Source organism: Dipodomys merriami, unplaced genomic scaffold, assembly GCF_024711535.1.
Source record: "Dipodomys merriami isolate MVZ:Mamm:240054 unplaced genomic scaffold, mDipMer1.0.p SCAF_30, whole genome shotgun sequence".
NCBI lineage: Eukaryota > Metazoa > Chordata > Mammalia > Rodentia > Heteromyidae > Dipodomys > Dipodomys merriami.
Window position 1 is genome coordinate 3460100 of NW_027204493.1, and position 15851 is coordinate 3475950.

General features: G+C 35.7%; 1 protein-coding gene across 3 annotated transcripts in view; it reads left to right on the plus strand.

Moving 5' to 3' along the window:
- Spef2 (sperm flagellar 2) overlaps positions 1-15851 on the plus strand; it is a 160717-nt gene that overhangs the window by 18404 nt on the left and 126462 nt on the right. For all 3 annotated transcript variants that reach the window (XM_070041026.1, XM_070041023.1, XM_070041024.1), the window contains exons 4-8: positions 2166-2336; positions 4168-4308; positions 6199-6263; positions 7898-8084; positions 13256-13444. In XM_070041026.1, the coding sequence (XP_069897127.1) occupies positions 2166-2336; positions 4168-4308; positions 6199-6263; positions 7898-8084; positions 13256-13444 (753 nt within the window). The remainder of the gene's footprint in view (positions 1-2165; positions 2337-4167; positions 4309-6198; positions 6264-7897; positions 8085-13255; positions 13445-15851) is intronic.

Consider the following 15851-nt stretch of genomic DNA (forward strand, 5'->3'; position numbering starts at 1 on the left):
TTGTGCATATTATATTACTAGAGCTTCACAACTGCACATTGTGAAGTTTTATTTGTTCCTACTTTACAGATGAGGAAACTGGGCTACAGAGGGGCTAGGCAACTACTAGATTGTTGTATGCAGCTAGTAGACCTGAAACTCAAGCCTAGGCAGCTTTAATGTTTGATGTTTTGCTAGGCAGTGATTGAATAATGGGAGGAAGCAGGATGCTTTTATTATCTTCTACATATTGAGATACTCTTTATAAGTTATTTTGTGAAAATGTATTTTGTGAGATATAAATACTGTTCATTTTTTCTGTAGATACTTTTAGTTTTTAAATTATGTTTAAGTAGTTGCGCAAAGCAGTTACCATTTAACAAAGCTATTTATGAATACAATATACATCTGACTGATAGTCATCCCTTTCCACATTCTTAGTCATCCCTCCCAACTCAACCATTCCCTCACTTGCTTTTCTTAACTTCATAGTATTACATGAATTTTTGACTCTGTTCCCCCACTCCTTTTCTTTATATATAGAACAGAGCTGGAGAGCCTTTATTAATTTCAAAAAATCATACTTCACAGCAAGAAAAATAATCACGAATTACAGAGACATTTCAAGATAAAAATTAATAATATGTATACATATATATGCAAGATGATATAAACAACTTTAATTCACATGTGCCTACTAAACTATCAAATGAGAAAAAAGAACTATACAAAGAAATAGACATATTCCTTATAATATAGAAATTTTAACATCCCAGTTAGTAATTGAAAGAGCCAGCAGGTAGAAAATGAGTGAAGGCATATTTAGACTGAATACTTAACACTTGCAAAACAATAGCAGAACACAAATCATCATCAAACTCAGTGGAACCATTACTGTGGATCATTTCTGCACTTGAAACCACATTTTAGCAAATTAAAACAAAAATCAAAATAAATATGCTCTAAAATAACAATGGTATAAAACTAGATAGTAATTACAGAAAGCAAAGCAGAAAATTCCCAAGGATTTGGAGATCCAAAACACAGTTGCTTCTTTTTGCAATTTCCTTAAAAAAATAGTATTAGCATAGGGAAATTATACAAAGAGATTTCATTGGAATATTTACAACATGTATATAATAGACATTGATCAAAAATACAAAAGAAATGTTATTCTTTATTGACATATATGTTTATGCCATATACCTGTAATATACATGTCATATATATGATAGATGTGATATATATGGCACACATGACACATATGCTCTGTATTGTAGCACGTGTGACAATGCAACACATGTGCCATATATGACATGCTGACACAGTGGCACATTGCCATAAATCACATACACAACACATCACTTATGTCACATGTATGTAACAGATTGTGTGTGCCACACATGTCATTTATGGCACATGGGTCATATGCCTGTTTGGGTGCCATGTGTGCCAAACATGTCACATGTGTCACACATGTCATGTGTGTCATGTGTGATGCACATGGCATGCATCACATGTCACACATGTCACATGTGCCACCCATATGCTGCATATGCCACATATGCTACATGCACCACATGTCATATGTGTCATACATGTCACACATGCCATATGTGTCACATATATGACATGTGTAGTGTATGTGACATATATTCCATATTTGTGACATATATGTCAAGAATAACATATATTTTGTGTTTTTTATCAATGTCTATATATTCATGCTGTAAATAACCCAATGAAATCCCTTGGTAAAATACATATATTGACATCTCTATAATTCTTCTATTGGATTTATTATTTATCACCATCTCCTTTTACTTTCACCCTACCTGATGACCCTCCAACGTTTTCCATTTATTTATTCATTTATTTATTCATTGATTTTGTTGTAAAGGTGATGTACAGAGGGGTTGCAGTTACATAAGTAAAGTAATGAGTGCATTTTTTGTCGAACATTGTTACCGCTCAGACATTGTTATTCGGTGAGAAGGAATTCAGCTCTGGTTTTTATTGGCCTTAGATTGATATTCAAGATATGAATTTGCATACAATTTGTAGTAATTTGACCTTCTAACAGTGGAAACACATAGACATTTTATTTTGAAGACAAATTTTACGTATGTTCATAATGTATGCTTATTCTCTAGTAACAGAATCTTCTGAATGCTTTCTTCATTTAGAAACTTAAAAACCTGATACCACGCCAAACTGATTTCAATCTGATGCGGGTTACATACAGGTTTCAAGAAAAAGTTAAACAGATGAATGAAGATTTTGACCAAACGCACTTTGAGGAATTTGAAAAATTTCAAAAAATCAAGGAAGACCAAAGATGTTTAAAACTCAAAAAGGTTTTATAGAACAATTTTTTCCAGAAATTCGTTAGTATATAGTATACTATTTGTAATGTATGCCTATTGATACACATTGCATAAGAAGTAATATAGCACAATATGCATTTTCCTGATGCATGGCTTTGCCTTGCCTGCTCTACCCTTCCTTTCCCTGCCTTTGCTCCTTCTCTTTATGTTCACCCTTGCTTCTTATTGGTACATCTACTTTTGGCTGAGAACAGTAACTGTCAATCCCTAGAGTGTCAGGACAAGTTGCTCTCTTTCATTGGTGGAAATGTATGCTTCAGCTGTTTGAGGATGATGGCTTGCTATTAGATATCCTAATTTTCAAAAATCCATAACCATTGTCCACACTAAGAGAGATATACTTGGCATACTCCCTATGCTTCTTTATTCTTTGCAATTTTTTTCTGCCCATCTCATTTCTCTCTTATAGGGTAATTCTGTTTGTTGCCCTTTGAAACTGTCGCTTTAAGAATATCTTTTAGCTTCTTTGTCCTTGCTTGTTCCTCTGACTCCTGTTGCTTCTCCAAGTCCTTTGAAAATCTTTAATGATCTGTACCTTTAAGGATATGAGAGGGAAATAATATATGGGATCATTAAAGAATTTAAAAAGTATCTTAAGTGGCTTGGCATATGGAATGTGTGAACTAAAGGCAACAGAGCTGATTTTTCCTGTTGAGCTACAAAACCACTTTTTAAATTTATGTGTTTAGGATAATAAGAAATCAATACATCCTGAATATAGCCAACTCCCTGTAGAGAAGGAGGGAACAATGAGAGGCCAGATCTAGAAGCTCTGATTCCATTATGATTTGCCAGAGAAAAGCACTGCACTTTCTTTTAGCATTCCATGTTGGAACCAAATGCTCGGACTCATTTATATGGAATCAGCCATTCCAAGCTTTAACGTATCAAATCGAATGCAGAAAACCACCAAACAGAGTTGTAGAAAAGGAAATATGAGGCCATTAAATACTTAGAAATTAATTTTGTTGAAAATGACCATAGGAAGTAAATATGACAATAGAGAACCTAGTATCTATAATAATTAAGAAAATTTTTACATTTAGAAAGTGAAATGAGGACTATTAAATTGTTAACAATGTCTGTTTTAATAGTAAATTAAATTTTTTATCATTGAATATAGGTGATAACTTTAGTATATTTCTATAAAATATAATGCTTTAGCAGTAAATTCCTGAGTCCTTTCATATGTTGCCTTACAAATAATTTATTTAAAATAACTTTATCTGATATTAGTCTTGCTTTCTTTGAGTTATATTCTTTTATCTCCTCATTAAAATAACTACTTACCTACTGAAGAGGTGATTTAATAACGACAGATAATTTAATGTTAATTTTGTGTCTGAGGTCATCTCTAAACTTATGAACCTATATGGCTCAGGGAAGCTCTCATTTCTGTGGGGCGTCCACAACTCAGAGCAGTCTTCTAGGTGTTATTTTCCCTACAGAATATTTTTAGGTTTTTTCTTCTCATGATTAGGTAGGTCATGAAGTTGGGACTGGGAAACAATTGTACTTTTCATTGTATTTGAAACACTTTCATTATCTATTAGTAACAGTACACAGAAGGAAAATACATTTAATAGGCGTCATTTGAGAATTGTGCTTTATGATACTTTTCAAAGAATGCTACTGACAAGTGTTTCCTGATTAGACAATTGTAATACCTAGTACTACGCCTACTTGCCAAGTTCTGAAATTTCCCACAGACAAGTTGAATATATATGTATCTGTACATGTCTTACATTGACTATTATGCTGAACAATGACATAACTAAACTAATGTATATGGGATACTCAGCAACGCTTAAGCAGAAGACGACAAAATGAAATAATGGCCAAAATTCAAGCAGCTATCATACAGATTCCTAAGCCTGCAGCAAATCGTACAGTGAAAGCACTTGAGACCCAAAAAATGATGAAAAAGAAAAAAGAGGCAGCGGTAAGTGATAAAAGCCACTTAGTAAAGGAAAATATCCTTTACTGTTGTTGTGTTATGTTTATCTCAATTAAAGAATGGTCCTTCAAACAAGGGCATGTTGGAACATGTCGATAATCCCAGAAGGGAGGGGGCAGAAACATTAGGATTTTGAGTTTGAGACCAGCCTGGGCTATATAGGGAGACTCCCTCTGTCTCTGACTCTCTGTCTCTGTCTCTCTTGCACACATACACACACACACACACACACACACACACACACACACACACACACACACACGCATGCATGCACACACACACACACACACACACACAATGATCTTTCAAAAAATCACATAGACAAACTTTTCAAAACTTTTATTTTCTCTTCAAATGATTCTGACCTTGGTACTTCTTAATCATAATTTCCCCATCAAATCCATATTCAATCTATTTTACAGTGTTGTTAACAGACAGACTGTAGCTTTAAACTAGGCTTGTCAAACACTTTGAAATTGACTGTATCAGTCACAACTGGTATGCTTATGATTCTATGATTGCTGATAAAGTAGCTGAAGATGAGTGATACTCTCCTGGATAATTACTGCCCTGGGTACAGCCAGGGTCAGGTAAGATCCACATACTATATGCGTGCCATTCCTCTTCATCATGTAGTACTATTTTACTATAAATCCCAGAAATGTTATGTAACTTGTTAAGGTTAAAAATAAGATACTTACAGTAATGATGTTTTCTAGACTGCATCATTAGTCATGTCAATAGGAATTTGATTACAATTTGTAGGAGAGCAATATTGTGTTTTAAGGTTAGTTTCTCATGGTCTATATTATCTTATGTGACCTAAAAGAGGACTAACAGCTGTCAATTAGTGAACATATATTGTTTGTCGGGATGTAGATTAGTGCTCCCCATCATCTTTTTTTAAATTTAATTTTTTGTCAAGGTAAAGTACAAAGGGTTTACAGTTACATATGTAAGCTGGTTAGTACATTTCTTGTCAAACATTGTTACCCCTTTCCTCATTTCTCTCCCACTTTCCCTCCCTCTCAACCTCCTATAAGATGTAAAGTTCATTTCCAACATATTGTCCTGTGACTATTGCTGTTGCATTGGTTCGCCCTTGTCCTTTGTCTTACCTTTTTGTTGTTCCACATCAGCTTAAACTCACAAATAATGCTTGAACTCACTTGTTTGAAGTAAGTAAGAAGGCTGAGACCCAGAAAGCTGACAAGTTTCCTCACGTTTCCAGCACTGGCAAAAAGATTGTTGCATCATTCTGACTTCTACATCTGTTGCATTAGAAATTAATACACATTTCTTTCTTTAAAACTACATGCAAAGTATCTTCCACTATAATACTAAGCAAACGTTACACACAGAAGCATTTTGTGAGCCATTTTAGTATTTAAACCTTCAATTTCTTTGAAATAATTGAAGCTCATTAGTAAAGAATTGTAAAATTAGCTAAGCTAATTTTCATGGAAAAAATAATAGTATAAATAAGATTACATGAGAAATGTAATCTCATGTAACATGAGAATTGTTTGAGTTGAAACAACTCAAACAGTAACTTCTTACAGAAATATTTATATCCAAAAGAAACTTGCCTGGCTCATCATCTGCATTTTCATTAAATGCCCTTTGACTCACTTAATTCAAATCATGAACTGAGGGATTTTTGTTAGTCAATTTTCATTGTCTTTTAGAAAGTTAGACTAGTCCAAGGTGATAAATTAGAATGACCAAATGATTCCAGCATATAGAATTTAGTGACTTAGCTACTGGTTACCTTGAATTAATAATGTGTGTTACCTTGTAATCCTGGGTGAGCCTGGTGAATGAAATTTTCCAATGGATTTTGGAAACAGAACTGATGATGAACTTTCTTTAAAGGATGTGGCCAATGAAATTAGGAACTTTGAGGCATTAATAAAAAAGGATCTTCAAGCAAAAGAAAGGTAATTATAAAACTGTTTTCTATTCTATGCAACACTTTTGAATATTTAGAAACATTTTATTTTGAACTGCTATTCCAAGATCTTTCACTTTGGGAATTTTCATCAATTAAAGTAAAAGGGTTGAGGGCATGGCTCAAGTTGCAGAATACCTGCTTAGCAAATGTGAGTTTTAAATTCTAGAACTGCATATAAGTAATTAACTATAAATAAATAAGTGCCTTACCATATCATTTTCATAAATACTAACATTTTTCCTAAATACTAATTTTCTTAAGCCTTTATGAGTAGATAGGGTTAAACTCTGACTGTGATTTTGGCAGCTGCATAGTTTGGTGCCTAACTCCAAAAAGTTTCACTGAGCATTGAACCCTGCTGATAAAATAAGCAGAAATTCAGTGATTGATTTTTACATTAGCACAGTGATTCTTACCATAGTATTTGAAATTTAGCAAACATCAGCATTTTGCCAGGCATCCTAGCCACATATACAGAGAAAAAGTAAAGAGATGACTTTTGAGCTCAGAATTGAGCTGAAAGCAACAGACCTGCGAATTATGGTCTATAATTCAATACTATCTGTACTATAAATAGGCAATTATCCCATCATTTAACATTAGTCCACTGTGCTTTTATTCAAGTCCTTTCTACATCATAATGATTGTTCCCAACATACTTTAATAATATGTCCTTGTTTCTGTGAATTAAATTAAATAAAGCATATTGATTATGCATAATATTAGAACAATGACTATTCCTAATATAAAAATCATTTCCTGGCAAGAAATCATATGGAACAGTTTATGCTATTGCATTTTTTAAAGAGGAATGTGGATTAAAATTGGTGATGAAACAGTTATGTACATAAAATTCATCTTTTTTTCTTTTTTGCATATATTTCTTTACTATTTTAAAGTTGAATTTTTGTTTGGAATGATAACTTTTGAGTGAGTGAAAATTCTATACTAGGCTTCTATCTGTCTCATTAAATTTAATGTGTTTATTTTCTTTGGGGAAGAACACCAGGCTCTTCCTGATTCTTTAAGTTTTGGATGTGAGGTAAGGTAAGAAGCCAGGTTACAACTGTATTTTTGGGCATGTCATGACAAACAAGTCAACTCTCATTTTCTGAGTTTACCAGGAGGGTTGAGTAATTCCTGTAGGTAGCCAGAACTTCATTAGGGAGTTCTTGAGCTCTAAAAGGAGAGGGAGAATGGTAGTGAATGGAACCAACCATGCATACGGTAACCTGTGTCCCGTACTGAACAAGTGTGTTATCAATAGCCTGCCTAATGTACACACAAAGTAAGTATAAACTTGAAGTAGGAGGCCCCAGAATCAACAGAAAGATGAGGAAGGAAATTCTAGAATATCTATGTAGACTGAAGATCATTGAGGGAAAAAAAAAAGACAAAACATGATAGGCCTTTTAAAGGGGTTATGCAGAGAATCTCACAGAGAAAGAGCAGAAATGACATAAAGCTGTGGGTTTTATACTGGAAATCTAGTATTTGCTTTAATGTTTTTGTTAGTGAACCAACAAAGAACTCAGGGGACCTTCCTTAGAGGTCTTCTGAATTCACAAATAGAGACATATGATGGCATTACTTTTTTAATCTAAAAACTTTTGTCTCTAGTTCTTCCAAGACTTTTTTAGATACAACAGACCAGATAATTTCAGATTTGTTAAACACTTACTCGGATGATGATTACATTAAAAAAATCCAGAAGCGCCTGGAAGAAGATGCTTTTGCTCGAGAGCAAAGAGAGAAAAGACGGCGGAGGTTGTTAATGGACCAGTTAATAGCTCATGAAGCCCAGGAGGTAATACATTTAATGCTGGTTAAATAATAATAACACTGGGAACTTTACAAAACATAGTACAGGCAAATCTCTATCTTATTGCTTATATTATCTGCCACTGTTCATGATATATTGTCATGTCAAAACAGCAAAAAATATTTATAAAGAAATCAAAACCTACATATTTACTAAAGAACCTAAAATCTAGTCATGGTAACACAGAATTGTACATTTACTTAGTCGAATTGTCTATTTAAAAATCACTGAAGTGAACTGGGTGGCTGTGGCTCACATTTGTAATCCTAGCTACTCAGGAGGCTGATATCTGAGGACTGTGGTTCAACAGGCGGGAAAGTCCCCATGAGACTCTTATCTCCAATAAACTGCTCAAAAAAGCTGGAAGTGGTGCTGTGGCTCACATGGCAGAGCACTAGCCTTGAGCACAATATGAGAGTCAGGGACAGCACCAGGCCTCGAGTTCAAGACCCAGGACTTATCAAAAGAAAATTGAACTGATAGATTTTATATTTTTCATATTTTACCACAATAAAAATACAGATGCATGGGGCTGGGAAGGTGGCTCAGTGGTAGAGTGCTAGCCTTGCATGCATGAGGCCCTGGGTTCGATTCCTCAGCACCACATAAGCAAAAAAGAAAAAAGCCGGAAGTGGCCCTGTGGCTCAAGTGGTAGAGCGCTAGCCTTGAGCTGAAGAGCTGAGGGACAGCACCCAGGCCCAGAGTTCAGGCCCCATGACCGGACCAAAAAAAAAAAAAAATACAGATGCAAAAAGGAATCTACACTAGATATTTCAATTTACTGTTACTTTTGGAGGTAAAAGAACTTTATCGTGAAAACAACAAAGAAAAGATGGTTGTCCTTGCAAATTTTCCATTAGTGTACATCAGTGCTTCTCAAGGTATGTTTTGTGGATCAACCGCATCAGCAACATCTGAGAACTTGAAGGAAGACATCAGGTTTTCTCATTACTCTGAACCCACACAGAGGAATTAGATAGTTGCAGGGTGGAGGACTGGAGGAGATTCTGATGTGGCTGCAGTTGAAGAATCACTGACCATCTCTTATATTACTTAGACACTCACCCTCCTCTGTGCTCCAGATACTGTAGGAGGCCCAGAGACTCCATAATGAGCAGAAATATTAAGAAATTTGGTCTCAGAGAACTTGTCAGGTAGGGAAGCTCTGTGAGTAGGCAAGAACATTCAAGAGAGAAAGTGAGTTGAAAGTAATGGGCAAGTAGATGACAGAAGACAGGGGTCCCTGGCTTGGTTCAGGGGATGCTGTGTTGTAGGTGAGAACAGAAACATGGAGGACAGCCAGGAGCTCACTAACTGAAGGTGGAAGTGGAGGCAGAGGAAGAGGACAGGGTGGAGGTGCAGCTTCCAGGGGCTGTGGAAACGCTGCAAGGTGAAGTGTGTTTTCAGAGAAGAGACTCTCACAGGAGATTCAGGGCTTTCAGAGAAATGGAATGTTTCATTGCTTCTTAGTTGACTGCCTAGACTAGATCCATAATAAATGGAGAATTAAGCAAATGGTGGTAGACCTGAATAAGCTCCTAACTTTAGTAGAGGCCTTGACAGTCAAATTGAGATATATTGAAATCCCTCCGCATACAGTAAATATAATCAGAATAACCATTTTCTACTTTATTCATTTCAAACATAGGATATTTTGTCTCTTGTAGGTTTGTAGGCTTTCCTGAACACCTAACAGTAACTTACACCTGAGTTTCTGTGAGAAACTATATCCTTCATTTCATTCGATTGAACCTTTGGGGAATTAGAATTCATTTGGAATAATAAAGCAACTTCCAATTTAAAATGTAATGGTACTTTGTGACCCTTAAACTATCTCAGCATTGCAGTAGAAACTTGAGGCTAGCCTCACCTCCATGTTTTCTTGTTGTTTCATCTGGACTTGCTCAATGTCTGTGGTCAATTGGTGGCTGGCTGAGGCCGGCAGACACACAAGATTCTAGGAGCCCTTTTTTGCAAGGCTAATGCCTCTGTAAGATTTTATTTTTTGGTCCATCAGGCGATTCACACAGTGGTAGCGGCAGACCCAACTGCCTTTTTATAGTTATACTTTTTTTAGATTTTGGCTGATGTCCCACTGGTCAGATCAAGATTGACACTTCCTTTCCTCATATTTAAGGAGTAGAGAAATAGGTTCTGTGTTTTGATGAGCACAGCCATAGGGTAACATGAAAAGCTGTGAATGAAAAGACATGAGGAACTTGAGGCCCTTTTCACACTTTGTCTCCACTTTCACTACTGAATCTTAAAAGGAAACGAATGACTCAATTATACTGTTTTAACAGTGAGATTTGATCTAACCCCAGTGAGAATAACTGTCATCAAGAAAACAAATGTGGGCAAGGACCCAGGCAAAGGAATCCCTAAATACTACTAGTGAAAATGGAAATAAGTATGGAAATCAGTATAAGGTGTCTTAAAAAATTATAATTAGAACTGCCATATGAGCCAGCTATACCATTCTGGGCATATCTGAAGGAAAGTAAATCACCATACAATACACCTGTGTTTATTGCAGCACTATTCACAATAGCGAAGCTATGGAACCTGCTTGCATGCTCGCCAATGGATAAATGGATAAAGAAAATGTGACATATTACACAAAAATATACTAGTCACCAGAATGAAGAATGGAATTGTCCTTTTCAGGAAAATTGATAGAATCTGAAACTATTAGGTTAAGTGAAGTAAGCCAGATTCAGAAGAACAAATGCTATATAGTTTTCTCATATATGAAATTGGGATCTAAAATAAATACATGAATAAATCAAGACATGAATATAAAAGGCAGACTACTGAGTGGAGAACCAGATGGAGGAAGGAAGAGAAAGGGAAAAAAGGCAAGGGGGACAAAACGTGATTAAAGTTGATTCTATGCACAAACCAAAGAATATAGAAACCCCTGTTAAAAATTCTGCAAGGAAGTTTTAAAATTGGGGTTGGGGAAGAGAGGATAATAAAAAGTTGTAAGCAGGCTTCAAACTTGTAATTGTAGCAAGTCAGGAGGCTTGAGATCTGAGGGTTGATGTTGAAAGCCAGCCTAGGCAGGAAAGTCCTTGAGATTCTTACCTTCAATTAACCACCAAAAAACCCAAATTGGAGATATGGCTCGAATGGTAGAATAGTAGCCTTGAGCAAAAAGCAAATGGTGTCTAGGCATTAAGTTTAATCCCCAGGAAAGGAGCACACTCACACACACATACACAAGAAAAAGTTATAGAAGATATGTCTATGGAAATATCACAACTCCCCTCACTTTGGAGACTCAATGTACACAAAATTAAATTTTTTGGTACATCCTGAGTTTGAACTCAAGGACTCATGTTTACTAGGTAGGTTCTCTACAACTTGAGTCATACCCACAGCCACAAAATTAATTTAAAACACATTAATATGAATTTTTAAAATATTTGAAAGAAGATGCAAGAAAAAATAGTTTAACTTCAGCTGAACTGTAATTCACATTTCCAAAAAATTCCCAGGTGAAAGTTTCATAAAATATTATTTGTGTCTTAATTTTGTTAAGTAAACAATAATTCTGTAATCTCGTAAAGATAATTTGAGAACTATAATTACTTCCTCTTTCCACATGAGGTCTCTGTTTAGACATTAAATGAACTTGTTGGGCCCTGGGAAGTCATCTTCCACCTAAACCTCTCCTTGTGACCTATCAAGAAATAACCCTGTAATACTAAGTTATTTGCCAAAGCTACATAGCCAATGAATGGTACAGCTGGGAACAGCACCTGTATTCACTATTTTCAAGTTGGTGTTTTTCCCACTGTACATTTACTGGTCCGCCCCTTCTGTTCTCTCTTCTTCTAAAACAGCAGAGTTCATCTGTTTTGAGATCTAGCCACACAGATTTGTTCTTAAGACAAGCAAAATACCATTTCTACTTGGTCTGGCCTCTCTACTCTTTATATTCTGTTAGTTTTTTAACTTTTCCTCATATTAGTATTGAACTAACTCTATGGGAAATAACCAGGACTACTGTCTTTTCATGGGCAATAACTGCATCTGTTTTATAGCTACTTGTTACCTTAAAATAAAAATATCATATTTCCAAACAGCTGAAAACATTCTTATAATTAAACAATTTTGTCAGTGATTTAAAAAAACTTTGAAGAGAATGTCTAATTTATTTTGATCATATTTTTGGCATGCATTTTTTATTGTCAAGGTGATATACAGAAAGGTTACAGTTGCATAAGTAAGGTAATATGTACATTGTTTTGTCAAACTTGTTACCCCTTCCCTCATTTTTCTCCTACTTTCTCTCCCCTCCACCACTCAGATCATTGTTGTACAGATCATTTCCAACATATATTTTTGTGTATATCACTGTGGCATTAGTTCCCACCTTGTCCCTTGTTTCACCATTCTGTTATTCCCCTTCCCTAATTCAAATAAACATATATATATACAATACCAGTGTACAAAAATTAAATACAGTGACAACAGGAGATATACTATAGGGGGAAGAACATACAAAAGAAACAAAAAATCACATAGTACATTAAAAACAACAAAGAAAAACCTCTTGTTTCTGTGTCTTGGAGTTCATTGTGCTTAGCATCATCTTATATGGTCATATGTACATAGCTTTTGAGCTTATAGCTAAGATATGGAACCAACCCTGATATGCCCCTCAGTAGATGAATGGATCAAGAAAATGTGGTATGTACACACACACACAATGGAATTCTATACGTCCATCAGAAAGAATGACACTTCCCTATTTGTAAGGAAATGGAAAGATGGAAAGACTTGGAAAAAAAATCATATTAAGTGAAGTAAGCCAGACCCAAAGAAACATAAGTCCCATGGTTTCCCTTATTTTCAATAATTAGTATACATCTAGGATAATATTTTGATCATATTTTAAGGGTAAAATTCATTTAAGTTAATTGTAAGTTTCAAGACCATATTGTTTCTAAATACTAAAATTATGCAGCATCTGTTGGGAATTTTTTTCTTTTTCAGCTTGTGTTTTTGACACATTCAGGTTGAAATCAAGTAACAAAAGTTGTTTTAGGTAAACTTGATGCCTTTTATAGAGTATTTGTGGGTAGATCTGTTAGCCTATTGAGGAATCTGGACTTGGCTTTGAGGAATCATTGGCTTTGGTTTCACAGGAAGCCTATCGCGAGGAGCAGTTGATTCACCGGTTGATGCGCCAGTCCCAGCAGGAACGCAGGATTGCTGTTCAGCTCATGCATGCTAGGCATGAAAAGGAAGTTTTGTGGCAGAACAGAATTTTCAGGGAAAAACAATATGAAGAAAGACGTCTCAAAGATTTCCAGGATGCTCTTGATCGAGAAGCGGTAAGCCAAATCTCCCTTAAAAATCTTCCTGGGGGTCCTTTTTAAAACTTTCTGTGAAGCAAAGCTGTCTTTTATTATCTATTGCTTAAGAAGAATTCATTTCTTGTGTGATCTGCCTACTATCTTCCCATTTTTTTATTTCTTCATAATTACATGACACTTTCTTCCTTTAGTCTTAATTCTCCTAGTACCTAAGCTTGTAATGTTCCCCATCAGTCCTGTGTTCATGTGTCTCATGGATTAATGTGCTTGTTTTCCAGATAATTTCCCAGGAAAGACCTATACACAATAATATTTCCTGAGTTCTTCTAGATTGATAATAGACTGTACCTCCTCTACTGTCAATTTTGCTTATCTGAAATATGTCACTATTTCTTCAGGCATAATATAATGCTGTTAAAAAAAAACCCTGATGATTGTCTAATCCTTTCCTATGTTCCTATTCATTTCTTTGAATCATGACTTTCTTTTTCCACAAATGCCCAAAGGACTTTCCTTTTCTCTAAAGTCTATTAGTGTTACTAGGTAAACACTGATGTTGCTTATTCTAGGTGAATAGCCTCAGCTAGTGATAGCTTTTACACTGTTTCAACAAGGCACTGTGGGGTTTTTAATCCATATAGCATTCCTCTTTTCTTTCCATCAGCATTATTCATTTACCTGGGTACTCTAAGAATGCAATGTCATTGAGAATGGTGCCCTGCTGCTGAAGTCTGGCTCCTCTCCAATCCATTCTATATGCAAGAGAATCTTTTGAACTCTGGTTTGATAGCTGCCATCCGGTCTGGAATCCCATCCTTAGTTTCCCACCAACAACATATCCCTCCATCTCCTAGCTCTTTCCTGATCCCCAAATGAGGCATTTCTTGCATTTTTCTTCTTCCGGCCCTGTGCCCTTATCCAGCTAATATTCATCTTTCAGAGCTCTTTACAAATGTCATGTCTTGTCTACATCAGGGTTCCCTGTTGTGTAAGCTCCCTACCTTCATTTTAGATCTAGGGCCACTTGACATGCACTGCCAATTAGTCATTTATTCCTGTGGCTTTTTGACTTTGCATATCCCAATTAGCATGCAAGCTCAGGAGTAAGCCATTTGCTTCTGGTCACTGTTTCCCAAGACTTAGTCCAGCATCTGTCACAGTTCAAAGAAAAAGGAAAAACAAACAAAGTAGTGAGGTAAGGAAATGGGAGAACTTTGTGTTTTTTACACTGAAGAGATTATTTTTTTAATTTGTTTAATTTCTAGATTAAATCTACTAATCTCTTACTTCATGGCAATTGGGCAGCCATTCTCCATTAAGACAATTCCAGGTCCCCAAATTATGTGCCATCAACTTGTATCAGTACTATTTAACTACAATCCAGTTTTAAAACTTTTTGGAGCATTGGCTTTGAGCCAAGCATTACCTATGCTTGTATGCATATAAAATCTTTGCAATAGCCACAATTAGACACTTCCTTATGTGCATTTTAAGTACAAGGAAAATGAAGCTTAGAACACTTAAGAAGTTCCAGTTTATCAGTTCCACAGGAAGAGCAACGCCTGTTCTATGAAACTCAAGAGTGCAAGCTCACAATCCCTGAAATTGATTACCTCCCAAGGGCTTCCTTTTCCTTTCCTCCTTTCTAATGTAGACTACAGCCAACTTTAATGAAAGAAGACTGGAAATTGTGGTGAGTTGAGCCAAGTTGATGGTAGGTAGAATGAGAAGACTGAATAGCTCTAGCAGTTCATTTCATATAGTTTTCTACAAGGGAGGAAGGAGATGAGTGAAAGTATGGCAGGAGGGAAACAGATAGACGATAACAAGAAGCAAAATTGAAAGCTGTTCTGTTATTGATATGGCCATTTCATTCTTCTCAAAGCTTTGGTTCTATCACATCACAAAAATTTCCACATATTTCACTGGCACAGTAGCAAACCAAACTAATGATCAATTTTTCTTTCACTCTTTCCATAATGAATGCTCTAATATTCCTGGTGTCTTAGATTCATTTTTTCCTCTTCACATTTCATGAAACATTCCGTAAAGCTTTGCACCTAACTTATATTCTTTACCCATGAAAATAAAAACAGTTCAAGAATGGTAAATTCTTGTGTAATTCTGGACTCTGGCCCAACCAGTTGCCTGTCAAAAAAATAAAATAAGCTTGTAAAAATAAACAGCAGCAGCAGCAAACTAATAATAATAAACCTTACATAGAAACCTACTATCAGACATGTAATCATTTAAGAATGGTATGATAAGCCGGGTGCTGGTAGCTCACACTTGTAATCCTAGCTACTCAGGAGGCTGAGATCCTCAGGAGGCTGAGATCACGGTTCAAAGCCAGCCCCGGCAGGAAAGGACTCTTATATCCAATAAACTACTAGAAAACTGGAAGTGGCGCTGTAGCTCAAGTGGT